The sequence below is a fragment of the Carassius auratus genome, chromosome 13 (assembly GCF_003368295.1).
Source record: "Carassius auratus strain Wakin chromosome 13, ASM336829v1, whole genome shotgun sequence".
Classification (NCBI taxonomy): Eukaryota; Metazoa; Chordata; class Actinopteri; order Cypriniformes; family Cyprinidae; genus Carassius; species Carassius auratus.
Window position 1 is genome coordinate 429855 of NC_039255.1, and position 15694 is coordinate 445548.

Sequence of the window (15694 nt, forward strand, 5' to 3'; positions counted from 1 at the left end):
AGGGACCAAGTATCAACTAAAAACATCACTGTTCCGGACATTCAGAGAGACTCCGCTATACAGCTCTGCAGAAAGCACAAAACATTATTGGCTTCGCAGATAACACTTTGCCAACTTCCTACAGTATGTACAGAAAACTGCAAAATCTCTTGATCCAAACCAATAAGACACGTTTTTCATTTACCTTAAGTTATCTGTTGGTGCAAATCAACTTTTGCATCTAATGTTCTTCTGAAAGCCATTTCCTGTAGACTTTAGAAGCTGTTTTTTCTCAACTCGTACTAAATCTGCTCTAGGAAGTGCACAAACATCAATGTGGCCTTCAGACCGGAGGCCTTTTTAATTTCTGTGTGCCAAAGATAAACCTGCCAGAAATATTGATGGTGCTGGAAGTTCATAACTGAAACGGCTGCCAGAGACCCGCTGTCAGAAACCAAAAGGAGAGAGGATATATGTAGATATGCTGCAATATATTCTGTACATCTATGTAAATGATTTAAAAGTGGTTTTGTAAGAAATTCACTCCCCGCTAAAGAGTATTGGTGATTTATTATTCTAGGACTGTGGGCGGGAAGGCGTTGCATACACACGAGAGAAATGCAGATGTGTCGTTTCATGGTATTTTTATTTATTTTACATAGGTGTTGGATGACGATAAACTTTGTACAAACACATTTCGTTTGCTCTTTCACTGTATCAGGGGTGGCAAACTCAATTCCTGGAGGGCCGGAGCCCTGCAGAGTTTTGTTCCAATCCTGCTCCAACACACATACCATGTAGTTTTCAAATAAGCCTGAAGGACTTGATTAGTTGGATCAGGTGTGTTTAATTAGAGGCAAATCTGAACTCTGCAGGGCTCTGGCCCTCCAGGAATTGAGTTTGACACCCTTGGTGTAGATGCTAATTTAAATGCTGGCAAACTGAACTTTGCAATTATTCAGTAACAAAATCAAGCCAGGAAGATTTTAAGTTAGAATTACATAAAATGGCATTCACTTCAATTAAAACTTTGAACATCAGTACAGACTAGACAATGTTTAAGCATGAAGTGAAAGCAAGTTTAAAAATTAAGTTATTTAAATGTTAATTAAAAAGAGAAATTTAATACATAAAGTGGCCTCAAAGAGCATTTGGATACTTTAGACAATATTTAGACACATGCATTAGCATTAGAGAGAGAGAGAGAGAGAGAGAGAGAAAACAAGACTTTAAAGGAATAGCTCACCCAAAAAAAGGGCTGAAAATGCACTCATCGTCAGGGTCGTCCAAGATATAGATGAGTTTGTTTCTTCATCAGAACAAATTTGGAGACGTTAACATTATATCACATGCTCACCAATGGATCCTCTGCAGTGAATAGGTGCCGTCAGAATGAGAGTCCAAACAGCTGTTAAAAAACATCACAATAATCTACAAGTAATCACTATCATGAGAAGTGAAAAGCTGTGTGTTTGCAACAAATAAATAAATCCATGGTAATCGGTCACTTCGGGCTAAAATCATAATCCATAATAATGCTTTCTCTAGTGAAAGAAACGAAGAAAAAAATCCATGCAATGTTGTCTTCAAACATCAAAAATCCACCAACTGACTGTTCTTACCTGTAAATGATGCTTAATTTCAGTATATTTCTCTCCTGATTAAGACAATATATATGACTATACTTAACCGGAAGCAATAGTTTGAAGTAAAAAAAAAAAAAGTCTTGATGGATTTGTTCATTACAAACATGCAGGTTTTCACTTCACTAGATGTTAATTTATGGACTGGAGTTGTGTAGATTACGTGTGGATTATTGTGATGTTTTTCATCATTGTTTGAACTTTTATTTTGACGGCACCCATTCACTGCAGAGGATCCATTTTTTAAATCCAAATTTGTTCTGATGAAAAAACATCTACATCTTGGATGGGCTGAAAATGAGCTTTTTTATTTTTTGTTCATTTTATTATTTTTTTTTCAGGAAATGTTTATTTTTGGGTGTACTATTCTTTCCACATTTTTTTTTCTGAGGTCACTGTTCATATTCAAATCTCATGCACTCAACAGTTTAAATGACAACAATATCATTTAAATGCTGAAAGATTTAACAGATTGTGCTGTACATAATCCACAGTAAATATGAAATGTATTGCAATATTGCATAGAGTCACACATGTATGAGAAACACCCAAAACAGTTAAATTAATATTATCAAAATATTACACATTACACCCAAAAATGTACAAAAAAAATTCTAAAATAAGGTATCTACATGTATCTCTAAAATAATGGTAATGAATCAAATGTTAGTACATTCATAGTTTAATCTATAAGTCTGCAATGGTAATAATTCTCAAATTTTGCCAACAAATTAAACTCATCTCCATGCTCTTATTGTCCCTCATGAATTATAAGTCAGAAAAATACAATTGCATACTGAGAGCCATGCAAGACACTACTGTTTCACAATGAACGTTACATTAAATACATTTATTAAAACAATGTACAATGCAAATGCATTTACACAAGCACAAAAATGCTCATGTTATCTGACCACAATGAGCATTCATTCTATTGAGAACAGAAACATATCGAAACAGAATCATCTTCCAGAAAGTCCATCAGATGGTGATGCAATGCATATCAGGTAGATGTGGTGTTTGTCTTAAGACTGTCCTTCAAGTAAGTCCACATGATTAGCCCTTGAGAATAATATTGTATCCATGCTACATGTCCTTAATAGCCCGTATCTGTAAATGAAACATCTGTGGTTGACTGAAAAACAAACATATTTCATGATAAAACTGACAAAAGCAGCTGTAACAAAATATAAAGGGGACAAAGCTGTGCCGACTCTGAGATGCTTAGTAAGAAGGATTCTCTCTAGTTTGTGTTAGACAAGCAGTTCACCGATCTCTCACAAAAGAGTCTAATGACCTGAACCATCAATATTTTAACTCTCAGAAGAGGTATTCTGGTACATTACATCAAAAAATTAAAGCTTGAAATTAATAAGAGTAAAACAGCAAAAAACTTTTAAGGTTTTGCTTTGTCACACTTTACCGTAGTTGGAACAGATAATGGAAAGAAAGAAAGGATGGATGAATGGATAGAAGGAAAGAGGGAAAGATAGAAAGCAAGAAAGATGTAATGGAGGAGACTGGGAAGATAGAGATGAAAAAGAAAAAGCAGCACAAATGCACCAAAAGCAGAATGTCCCAAACTTTCATCCGCCCACATGACTCCAGCAACCTTCATCTTCACAAACGAGACAGATGGATGTAGTCGAAAGATTCAATGACCCTTATGCGCCTTCAGTAAATCTCACCTACTGATGCTGGATCAGGATATTACAGATATCTATAAAATAAATAAAACCTTAATCCAAACAGCAATCCTAAAATTGTACACCAATAAATAAAGAAGTAAATTACACGGAAACGTGGTCTTAAGACACGCTGCTGCCCATGAAAAGTAAAATCTACAAGGTTTGATGTTAACTGGCTTGCTGCTTGTTAAACTGAATATGATATTGACAAAGTTGTCGTCTTATAAAAATATTCAAGTAACACGGAAGGATGCTTTCCATACAAAGCAAAAGAAATTAGAGATAAATATGTTCAAATGCAAATAAAAAGCACTCCACATCTTTTCTCTGGAAAAACAAACTAGGTATATAACAAAATATACATACAACACCGGTATGATGGTGTTTATTAAACAGTCAGAAAAGAGGAACAGCACTTATTTCCCTGTAAACAATTAAAGCTTATTAATGTCATGAGCAGTTTTCACCTCGCCAACACTGGCCAACACAGCAAGATCAGTACAATCATTTCTTTTATCATTTCTTGCGGTGTTTGGTCAAAACTTAAGATAAAAGTCTGATATCACTTTTAAAATTTGGGATTCAAAATCTATATAACATGGAACTAAAAGTTTTCCGATTCTGGAATACAAACAAAGACTAAATGAACAAGAAACATCAAAGAGATTTTCGGAATTAAATTTTTTTTTTTCTTATTATTTTTTAAATGACAAATTGTAACAATTATTTTTGACTATATTTATAATTATCAAAAAAATATATAAGAAATAAATACTACAAAACTATTTTAAATTATTTATATTTTATGATTATTTTAATTAGTATGAATTATTAAATTGAAATAAAAAAATATTTAATTCGTTTTTTTTTTTACTTATTTAACTAGTGGTTTCAGATGTTTTCATTCTTTATACACACACACACACACACACACACACACACACACACACACACACACACACACTTACTTAGCTATCTAAATGGGGACATTCCATAGGCATAATAGTTTTTATACTGTACAAACTGTATATTCTATCACCCTAGACCTTACAGAAAACTTTCAGAATTTGTAAAAAAAAACAAAAAAAAAACACCTTTGTTTACTTTATTTTTATCCCAGTTTTACAAATAAGAACATCCCCAAAGGGAGGTTTTTGGAGATTTTGTCAGGTTTAGCTCACTTTTGGGTACAAATCTGTCCACAAAATATGGTTAAGTAGGTACACACACACAGACACACACACACACACACACACACACACACACACACACACACACACACACACACACACACACCAGTGCATCTGAGGTGATCAACATGACATTAACTCCCTTTTACAATTACATTTTCTGTTATTTACACAAACTTAATATTTGTTAACATACTCCTTTTCTATTTTAGATTGCATAGAGCCATCACAATTGAATTAAAACTCAGCATAAGAAAATAAGTAAATGTAAATTCTCATTTCACCAGTATTCGCCTTGACCGTGCCGCCTCTGATAAACCTGTCCGGTGCGATTAGTGTAATGATGAGATTTGAATTCTCGTGTTATACTCACAAAACTTTGGAAATGAGTAAATGCATTGGTCACAAGTATGGGAAATGAAACGGAGCTAAATGATGAAATGACATCACCAGTAATGGCTGCTCTATGGGGAAGACGTTTGCGTGTCTTCTCCTCCGGCAGGGATCCTAGGTTTGTTTTAATAGCATTTAATGCTTGTGAAGATGAGCTGGTTCACTGGTGTCCAGGTTTGATGAGGATGTGTCAGATTCTACCCATCCCGTCTGGTGTGTGGATGGAAGCAGTCACTGGGGTTACATCTTCCCTCTGGACCTTGGGACCCCGGGGGACCTTGGGGCCCCTGCGATCCTATTCCGGGTGAACCTGTAGACGAATCAAGAACAAATAGTAAAAACCAGAATAAACTAGAAATGTTAGATTTTCTGAAGAAAACGCCTGTGTGAAACATGATACTGAGGATTTACTAGTATTCTGGTGATTTCTGGTGTTTAGTTTGTCTGAGCAGTAATAATAATAATGATAATGATGTTTGCCTTTGTATACACTGTTATTTAAAGGCACTTTTACCATTGAGTGATCACGACAGAATGGTGCAGTGTATAAAATCCATAAAACTTTTTTGTATGGGCTTGTTACCCTATAACTGCAGAGGATGAGTTGAAGAAGGAAATCACAGCATACAACGATAACAGTGTGCCGTGTAATTATAAAGAACCCCCAGTTAAAGTCTCTTTTGTGTTTTTGCATTTGAAGAACAATCAGTGAGCACTTTTGTACCTCTATAAAAGAGGCGTTTATTAAAGAATGTCATTAGTTTAGTGCCATTATCTGCTTGTGCTTTTAGAAAGCAAAACATTAAAGCACCAATTGAAAAAATGACTGCACTCTGTGTGTTTCAAGAGCAAGCAAAGTGTAAAGTACGCCTATTACAGAAATGTATTTACAAGCACAGAAGGCCTTTCTAGACCCTGCCAAAAAGCAACATTTTCCTATTGTTTTACATATGAGGTTGATCTAAAAACAGATGCTATTACAGTATATAACAGATAATGTAGCTCTCAGTCTTAAAAGCAATAACCAACAAGATCTTTTTTCATTATTTTTTTTATTATCTCTACTCATTAAGTGGTGGCACGGCTCATGTATTAAAGGAATATTCTGGGTTAAATACATCTTAAGGTCCACTGGCAGCATCTGAGGCATACTGTCCCAAAATGAATCAATTTAACCCTCATTTTGTAAAAAACAAACTATGCTCTTCTATGGAAACCTACAGGGAAAGACACCATTGAAGGTTTATAGCAAAAACAACTTACAAGGGCTAGAAAAAAAAATTCTGTATCGCGAATTGAGAAATGATTCAGCATCGATTCTGAGATTTTGAGAATGCATCGTGATTCTTTCTGGAGTCGATTGTGAGCTTAGTTTTGAACAGCAGATGGCACTGCATGCTTTAGAAACAGCCGTACTCTGCTTGTTTCCAAATCCTTACACACACTTAAATAATCATTCATAAAATTCGAAAAGGTTGAAGTGAATTACAAGGGTGTTAATTACATTAATAGTGCGTCATAAAAGCATTCTGAGCCGAGGTGAAATTAATGTTACATAGCTGGACGCACAAGCGCTCTTTAGCATTGTTCTTCATGAGCATTTGAGTTTGCAGATAAAAACTAGATTATATCTCCATCTGCTGCTAAAACGAATCTCAGAATCGATTCCAGCAGAATCGCGATGCATTCCGAAAATCTCAGAATCGATCCACGAATCAATTCTGCATCAATTTATCATCCCAGCCCAACGACTTACAGTCTAAATGTTTTGTGTCGGTAAGATTTTTTGAAAGAAGAAAGTTTTTTTGGGATGTTTTTGAAAGAAGTCTCTTATGCTAACCAAGGCTGCATTTATTTGATTACAAATACAGTAAAAACTGTACTATTGTGAAATATTACTACCATTTAAAAAAAAAAAGTGTTATTTATTTATTTTTTATTTTGACATTTTTATTTTAAAATGTAATTTATTCCTGTGATAGCAAAGCTGCGATGGCAAAATGGCAAAAAATGAAATTGAGTTTTGTACCTGGTGGGCCAGTGGGGCCTGAAGGTCCTGGAAGTCCCATCCCCATATGACCCCGTTCCCCTTTCTGCCCTCGATACCCTGCAGGAGTAAATCACACAAAAACACAGTGTGAGATATGCAGAACATATATTATTCTTCATTAATCTATGCAGACGTAACATGTAATGGTCATGTGATAATTTACTTATAATTCTTTGTTCTGTATTCCATCTTTACCATCTTTGACTAATAGGCAGAATTTAGTTATCACTACACTACTGGTAAAATAAATAATCATTGACATACTTTATCTTAACAGATTAGCTGAGACCTCATTTCCAAACGATTCATTTCTAGATTCAGTTGATCTCAGACTTTACATTTCCAGTAAAGTGGTGCACTTCCCAAAAGTACCAGGTTGAAATGCAACATGAAGCCCTACCAAAAATCAGCTGTGTTACACAATTAGTCTCAGATCCTTCAGAACTCAGAAAGTTTTCTAAGCCCTTCAAGAGTAATGCCAAATCCATCAGAAAGACGCTTTCAAAGTATTTAAGGAGCACCATAAATGCTGACAGTGCTGGACGGCATGTTGCACGAAGCGGGCAGGCAAACAAACAAATAAAAACACATTAGCTGAAGCTGATCTTTTAGTCTTGTTTTCACACACACACACAAAAAAAAAAAAAAAAAAAAAAAAAAAAAACACTCCGGAGATTATCTTTATAATGGCATGCAGAAAACTGCCTCCAGTCAAAATAAACATGCATTAGTGATGCACTTCCTCCGAGGCAGATCAAGTCTAACCTAAGAGAGAAACACTGTAGGAGTTAATGAAAAAGAAAATACCCAAGAGATGCCAAATAATGCAGTAATCGTCAGTGTCACCAGTACCAATTTTTACATGTGCAACTTACACAAGCAAACACACTAATTAACTAAAGTGCATCCGGACACCTTCAGATGCATTCATCCAGTGCAATGGCATTCCATGGAAGGACGGCACTCTACCTGCGGCATCACATCATGGTTTCCTGTGGCCGCTCACAATCACTGCATTACCACCCCCTGCTTGAGGGGGAGTTCATACTGCACAGTTATAACAGGAAAAAAAATAGCGGCAGGGGGAGCTGCAATACAATACTAGCGAAATGCAGCCTGTAGCAACATCTACAAACTGTCATCTTTCTAAGACCTTACATTTAAAGTCATTTTTCATACTAAGAAAAAAATAAAAACCTTGTGGAGAAAGAAAAATGAGAATGAAAACATTAAATATTATATATAAATATATTTACATTTAAATGTAAATTTAATCTTAAAATGGATTTGTATTTCCATAAGCTTGCAGATTTTCTCATATAAACCAGCAGTAAATGTAAAATATATTCTAAAATGTTGCATTGAGATTATTAAAAAAAAGCATGGTATATTTCTCTGCATTAAATTACATTATTTAACATTAATATAATAACTGCACACTCAGCAATAAGTATAATTGGGTATGTTCTTTGCATGCAGGAAAGTACAACTTAAAAAAAAATAATTAGATACATTTTAATAAAACCAAGTTAGAGGATTTCATCAACCTAGGAGCTTTAAATAAATGAAAAAAATGTTATTGCAAAAATTTGTTATACAAAAGCATGGCTGATTACACTTTAGCTTTGTAAAACAGTTGCCCAAGTAGTTTTAGATGTTATGATGTTATACGACTCTCAAATCGCATGAACCATATATGTGTGGTTCATGTGCATAAGTCATTTAAGAAACAATATCAAACTTGATATATCTTGCAAAAAAAAAAAAAAAAAAAAAAAACTCACCCCGAGTGGAATTAATGTGACTCGGGCATGTAAAACAACCAAGATTATAGAGATATTTTTCTTCATAAACTATTCATTTTTGCATTGAGGATTCCAAAAGAGGACAGATTCCAGTGGAGCAAAATAATGAGGAAATATTACCTGCAATCTTTATCATAAACATATGGAAGTCAGTTTCTGCAACTGAATAAAAAAAATCAAAAAGGTAATTTCTTTTTTAAATTTTTATCTCACAATTCTGAATTTTTTCTCATAATTGCATGATACAAACTCGCAATTCTGACTTTTTTATTTTTTTTAAAGAACTGCGTAATATAAACTTGAATTAAAAAGTCAGAATTGCATACACATACAGTAAAGTCACAATTCTGAGAAATAAAGTCAGAACTGCAAGATATAAACTCACAGATCGGACACCAATTCCACCAAAAGAGAGAGGGGGGATTTTTTCAGAATTGTGTGTTTATATCTCGCAATTATGACCTTTTCGCAATATACCACGCAATTGCAAGTTGTAAAGTCAGAATTGTGAAATAAAAACTCACAATTGTTAGAATATATCAGCACCCCCCCCCAACCAAAAACAAAAACCTGGACTTTACCCAATTGTGAGTTTATATCACACAATTTAGATTAAAAAGTCAGATTTGCAAAAAAAATTATTGTTAGATAAAAAGTTGCAATAACGTTTTTTTTTCAGTGGTGGAAACGGGCTTCCATATCAATATCAACATTGACAAAGTAAAAAAATAAATAAATAAACGCTGCTGAATTTCTGATTTAGCAGGAGGTTGTAATTTTCTCCTCACCCTGGATTTGTCCCTGTAGAAAAACATTCCTCACCAGCAATCTCCAAAGTACAATCCAGAGTAAAATGTGACACACAACACACATCTTGTACACATCAAAGTGATCCAAACTGGCTTTTCTGTTGAAAATGCATCAAAACAACCTGGATATCAATAAAAATAATAATCTCCACAACCAAACATAAAAGCAAACTTACTCAAAGTACTCATTTTCTTTGAATGGACAGCAATTATTAGAGTTCAAATGTACACAACATAGTGTTATAGCATGAAAAACATATTGTCCTATTGGTTAAGGGTTCATAAGAACTCAGACGGAAGAAGCAGAACTGAACTGCAAGTCATAATTGATAAGAAACGCTAGAGGAGCAGTATGTTAGTTGCCAGTCTTTGATGAATGTTCAGAGTTGCTTATTTTCTCACTCCCCTTCAGTTTTATTGCTGGGCTTAATCCAACAAAGTGAGATATTGTGTGGCTTTTTTCCATCTGCTAACTTCTTCTCTTCTCTTTATCTTTCTTGCTCTCACAATTCTGTCCAGGGTGATATTACATTCTCCTATTCTGGGTCGGTTCTTCATCCGTCTTCATATGTCCCGCCAGGCTCTCGGCACCATATGCCACTTTGTCACGCAGCTATCTGCTTTCTTTCTTGTCTGACATAGCTAGCAAGATTCCTGTGAACCCCTTACACACAATATCGCATTCAACAGCCATTTTTGCATGCCTTTAGTTTGGACCGTCTTGCTCATTTCCTAGTTTTCTGAGCTAGATTACTTTGAACTTGAGTTTCCAAACATGACTCGTCCAAAAGAGCAGAATGACCTCAACCTTCTCTGTTCAGTGTAATTCAACCAACAGTCTGAGGAGCAACTGACACAGTCAATCTAACTAAAAATACATACACATAAACACACTATTTTCCACCAAAAGAGAGAGGGAAAAAATGGAATCCTTTTAGAAAAAAAAAACTTAGCTTAATACTGGGGAAACAGAGGAGTCATATAAATAAACCAGTCTTGTGCATCTGGGTGTTTGTGTGAGCAGAGACCATTGTAGGAGCGGTGTAAACACGTCTATAACATGTTCAGTCTTTTGGGTTTTGGCTCCTACCTTGTGGACCTGGCTCTCCGGGGGGTCCTGGGGAGCCATCATTACCGGGTGGCCCTGGAGGGCCTTGTCGACCCTGCGCAGCTAATATAGCTGCTGGTGTCTTCTGTAGTGAGGCGTAACTGTCTGAATACCTCTCTGAAAAAAGCAGAATTAAGAATCCGCATTACATTACTATTGAATATATTATTATGAAGTCATAGAACAGAGCTGTTAGTTAAAAAAAATTCAATTTGTCACTCAGTTTGTAAAAAAAAAAAAATATATATATATAATAAAAAGTAAATAAATAAAAATTTAAATATAGATATAATATAAAAAACAGAAAAATAAGTTAAAAACTCTAAACAGTTACAGTAAAAAGAAAAATCAATTTGTTCCTCAATTTCTCTGGTAAAGAGCTCATTTGCAATACTGTTAATATTGACAGCTGTTTTATATATATATATCCTTAAGAAAATATGTAAAAAAGGAGAATTAAGAATCTGTATTATAATGTATTATATTATAACTTAAAAAAAACATAAAACAAACAGAACATAGAACAGTCAGTTAACAAAAAATCTATTTGTCCTTCAATTTGTAAAAAATAAAAATAATTTTATTAAAATAATAATAATAATAATAATAATAAAATATTATTAATACTAATAATAACAAAAATAAGGAGAAAAATATATCTTTATAATAAAATAAAATCTTTCTCCTGGTTGTGAACAATAAAACACAAGCTGGTAACATTAAAAGTCACAACACTTTATCCTAACTTATCCTGTCTCAAACACACACACACACATACGTTTGTTTTTGTGAAAAGTGATGACATCCCATAGGCGTAATTCTATGGCCCTACACCAACCCTACACCTAACCCTAACCCTCACAGGAAACTTTGTGCATTTTTACTTTCTCAAAAAAAAACCTCATTCTCTATGATTTATAAGCGTTTTGAAAAATGGGGACATGGGTTATGTCCTCATAAGTCACTCTCTCCTTGTAATACCTGTGTCATACCCATGTCATTATACAGAGTTGTGTCCTGATATGTCACAAAAACAAGAACACACACAAACACACAAACACAAAGAACTGAAAGCTAAAAAAAATCCTCATCTACTGGTGGAGACACAAGAAAAACACCTCGGTAGCGGCAGGAGATGTACCTTCAAATACACGCAATACTTCATTTCGGATGAATGTTTTAATTTCCTCCAAGGCAGCTGTATCGCCCTGCAAAAAGAAATGAAAGGAGAAAAAAGAAGGCAGACAGGGGAAACAAACATCAGCACCACACGATTTGCAGATTAAAAAGTGCAGCTACAAAATGGCAGCGATTCATGTTTTATTCATGCTAAGAAATGGAGTTCTCAGAGATAAAGGGATGGATGACACAATGGCGTAATCACCATCTCTCCTCAAAGTATCTTGCCGTTCATGATCACTGCTCTACACAGGACGAGGCCTGAATTTTTGAAGAACATCTCGCAGGAAAACAAACCTCCTTCCAATCAAAAAGATACATTTAGCAGTTCAAGGCCATTCTGTCAGATGCTCAGAGGCTCCTGCGAAGCTCTGTGCCTCGGGCTGCATGCACAGCATCTTCTCCTGAATGCTTGTGGAGGGTTAAAAGGACATGGGCTAATGCATATTCAGGGTGTGGAAATTCAGCTATCAGTCTAAAGCCCTATAACATGACTTGTGTCGGGGCTCCAACATACCTACTAACACAAGCGTCAAAGACCACTTTGAGATCCACATGAAAAGCTTTTCAGACAGTATCACGGAAGGACGGCTTTACAAGGTTGCTAGGTAGCAGCAAAGTGCAAAATGTACAGAAAAGTGAAAGCGAATGCCTGCATGCATTCAAACTTGAAATAAGAAGCCCTTATAGTTGCTTTGAGATGGTCTTGGTGAGTCTAGCATCATTTTCTGTCTATAAACTAAAACAAGTCTGGACCATTATCATGGCACATTCATAAAACATTTTGAGGAAGTTGTGATGCTTGATTCATGACATAAAGTACTTTTGAGTCGTATCATTTCAATGAATGAGTTTATCCAGTTCACAAAATCAAGTCTCAAAAATTAATCTGTTCCGCATAGAAAGCTGTTGTAAATGACTTTTCAAACGTTAGGTTCACCGACCCTGCATTTATTTGTTCAAAAATACAGTACAAAAACAATAATATTATTAAAAAGTTACTGCTATTTAAAACAACAGTTTTCTATTTTAATATACATGAAACATAATTTATTCCTGTGACAGCAAAGCTGAATTTTCAGCATCATTACTCCAATCTTCAATATCACACGATCCTTCAGAAATCATTCGAATATGCTGATTTGCTGCACAAAAAAACATTATCAGTGCTGAAAACACTTGTGCTGCTTTCAGGATTCCTTGATGAATAGATAGTTGAAAAGAAGAGCATTTATTTGAAATATAACTCTTTTGTAACATTACAAATTTTGACCAATTTAATGCATACTTTGTGAATAACATTATTTATATATATATATATATATTTTTTTTTTTTTTTTTTGAATGGTCGCATATAACTTCAGGACTATTTTTTAATTTTGGGGTGAAATATCCCTTTTAATCTCTCTCAATCCATAAAAAACTGTCATCCTTTAGGAATTTAGCAATAGTTCACCTAAACAGTTAATAATAGCCATTCACTTCCATAGTATGGAAAGAATAAACGCTGTTTGGTTATTAAAAATCTTCAAAATACCACCATTTGCATTCGACAGGCAAAAGAAACTCGGAACAACTTGAAGGTTAGTAAATGATGACATAATGTTCATTTTTGGGCTAACTATCCCTTGTCCATTTTCTGTCTGTGTGTGGTTTAAAGCTCCACCCTTGTGAAACACACAATCCACTTCTAATGGTCCCCTCGTGAGTGACACGGTTGTGAGTTTGTTTGATTGGGAGCGAGAGTGTTGGATACAGTCCTCGCAGCGGGCGGCTCATTGCTGCAGCTTGTGCTTTTCAGAGGCTGATGGGGTTTGTGAACACGTGTGGGTAATTATTGTTATGCAGTGCTACTAATTATTTATTCTGAAGTGTTCACGCATGTGTTATGCACAACAAAGCAATCAATGACGGCTGCCCTCTGAATAGCGTGGGGCGACCTGCGGTTATGGATTCGGGCTGGGGGCCAGGAGGCTGGTGCAGATTGGTAGAAAGCCAGCAACTGGATCATTACTGAGGTCAAAGATGTGATCCACCTCCAGAGGAGTATGCAGTCACTGTAATCTGGAAAGGGTTCATGTTGACAGTGGTTTTATTGCTAGAGGTTATCGAGTGGCAGTTGATTGTAGTGGGTGTTCATGCTGATGAATGCCCTATGGTTTATTTTACAGGCAGTGGCATTGGTGTACTGTTTGACACTGAATCTGTTTATTTGACACAAAAAAATATGCTCACGTATCACTGATGTTGCCTCAAATTACTTCAACAATCAACTCAAACCATCAACTTCAACCATCAATTCCAAACCGATGATTGCCGGTTGCTTTAATGCAGTAAATCTCTGCTGGTGTGATCATTCCTTAACCCTTTAAAGCCTGACACAGGAATATATGAAATAATAGTCAGGAAAATTAAATGCATTTGATGCATTATCATTATAAGGTTTTATGAAATTATTAAAATTCCCAGTATTAATACTGCCACTATTATTAAGTTGCCAGTAAGATTTCTTTAATGCTTTTAAAAGAATAACATTATGATCACCGAGGCTGCATTCATATGACCAAAAACACTGTAAAGACAGCAATATTGTCAAATATTATCATAATTTAAAGGACTGTTTTCTATTTTAATATATTAGAGAATGTAATGTATGCCTGTGAAGGCAGAGCTGAATTTTCAGTAGCCATTATTCCATTTCAGTGTCACATGATCCTTCAGAAAAAAACACAAAAAAAAAACAAAAAAAAAACAAATCTATTGATTTTGTGCTCATTATTTTCAAATGTTAAATGATTACTATTAATAGTATTTTTGTGGAAACTCTTTTTCAGGATTCTTGAATAGAAAGTTAAAAAATACATTTACCATTTTAGTAATAAAGTAATTTATGTTACAACATATTTGTCAATTTTGATCCACTGAATGTGTCCTTTTTTGAATGAAATTAATATTTTTATTCAGCATAAAAAAAGAAAAGAAAAAAGATTGACCCCAGACTTTTGAATGGTAGTGTATGTATGTTGGTGTCAGTATAACCAAGCCTAAAGAAAGCCAACACAACCTCAAATATTTCTGTGAGTTTGGTGAAGTCTTGAAGATGGAAAGCCTTTCAGAACATTGATTTAATAAGTTCTATATTCTGACTCGTCTCTATGGCTCGGAACTGTAGGATTATATACATACCAACAGATTGACGGTCCCTGGTGTTGTTAAAGATCCAGGTTCTCCTTTCTGTCCAGGTGGCCCTTGAGGACCAATGACCCCTCTTTCTCCAGCCTTGCCTCTTTCTCCCTGTACTCCTCTCTCTCCTGGAATCCCCGGATCTCCCTGCAAAGGCAAAGCCGGAATATAAATACCAGAATATAAACGACACAATCTGGCTATTATGAGCTGCATCAGCCTTTCTGGCTGTATTACATTAAATGCACCACGCAAATAATCAAAGTAACTACATGGCGGTTAGATAAGTGTAGTTGGTAAAAGACCAATGCATTTTACATTTGTTTATTTTTGATTATTGATATGTCTAATAATATGTTTTCTACTTCATTTTCCTTTTTATATTTTTCTAGTCACAACAACAAAATGGCTTCTTGCATGCTGATTACACAACAGGGACTTTGATTTAATGAACAAAGTTTTAAAGCACCAATAACATATTTATAAATTGAAAACATGTTCCTCTTACAACAGGTGTACAAAAACTCACACTGACCCTTTTAAGTTAAAATCAAAATATGAATATCTTACCCGTTCTCCTTTAGTACCTCTGTCTCCAGGTCTGCCCGTGGCTCCCTGTGAAAATACAAAAAGAGAGAAATCCAAGAAATGAAGGTATCCCAGGACA

At 35.0% G+C, this 15694-nt stretch overlaps 1 protein-coding gene across 1 annotated transcript in view; it reads right to left on the bottom strand.

Moving 5' to 3' along the window:
• Nucleotides 1-4267: 4267 nt before the first annotated feature.
• LOC113112280 (collagen alpha-1(XIX) chain-like) overlaps nucleotides 4268-15694 on the bottom strand; it is a 66850-nt gene continuing 55423 nt past the window's right edge. The window contains exons 32-37 of the mRNA XM_026277698.1: nucleotides 15598-15642; nucleotides 15031-15174; nucleotides 11807-11873; nucleotides 10648-10782; nucleotides 6923-7000; nucleotides 4268-5203 (exon numbers count right to left, since the gene is read on the bottom strand). Of these exons, the coding sequence (XP_026133483.1) occupies nucleotides 5091-5203; nucleotides 6923-7000; nucleotides 10648-10782; nucleotides 11807-11873; nucleotides 15031-15174; nucleotides 15598-15642 (582 nt within the window). The 3' untranslated portion in view covers nucleotides 4268-5090. The remainder of the gene's footprint in view (nucleotides 5204-6922; nucleotides 7001-10647; nucleotides 10783-11806; nucleotides 11874-15030; nucleotides 15175-15597; nucleotides 15643-15694) is intronic.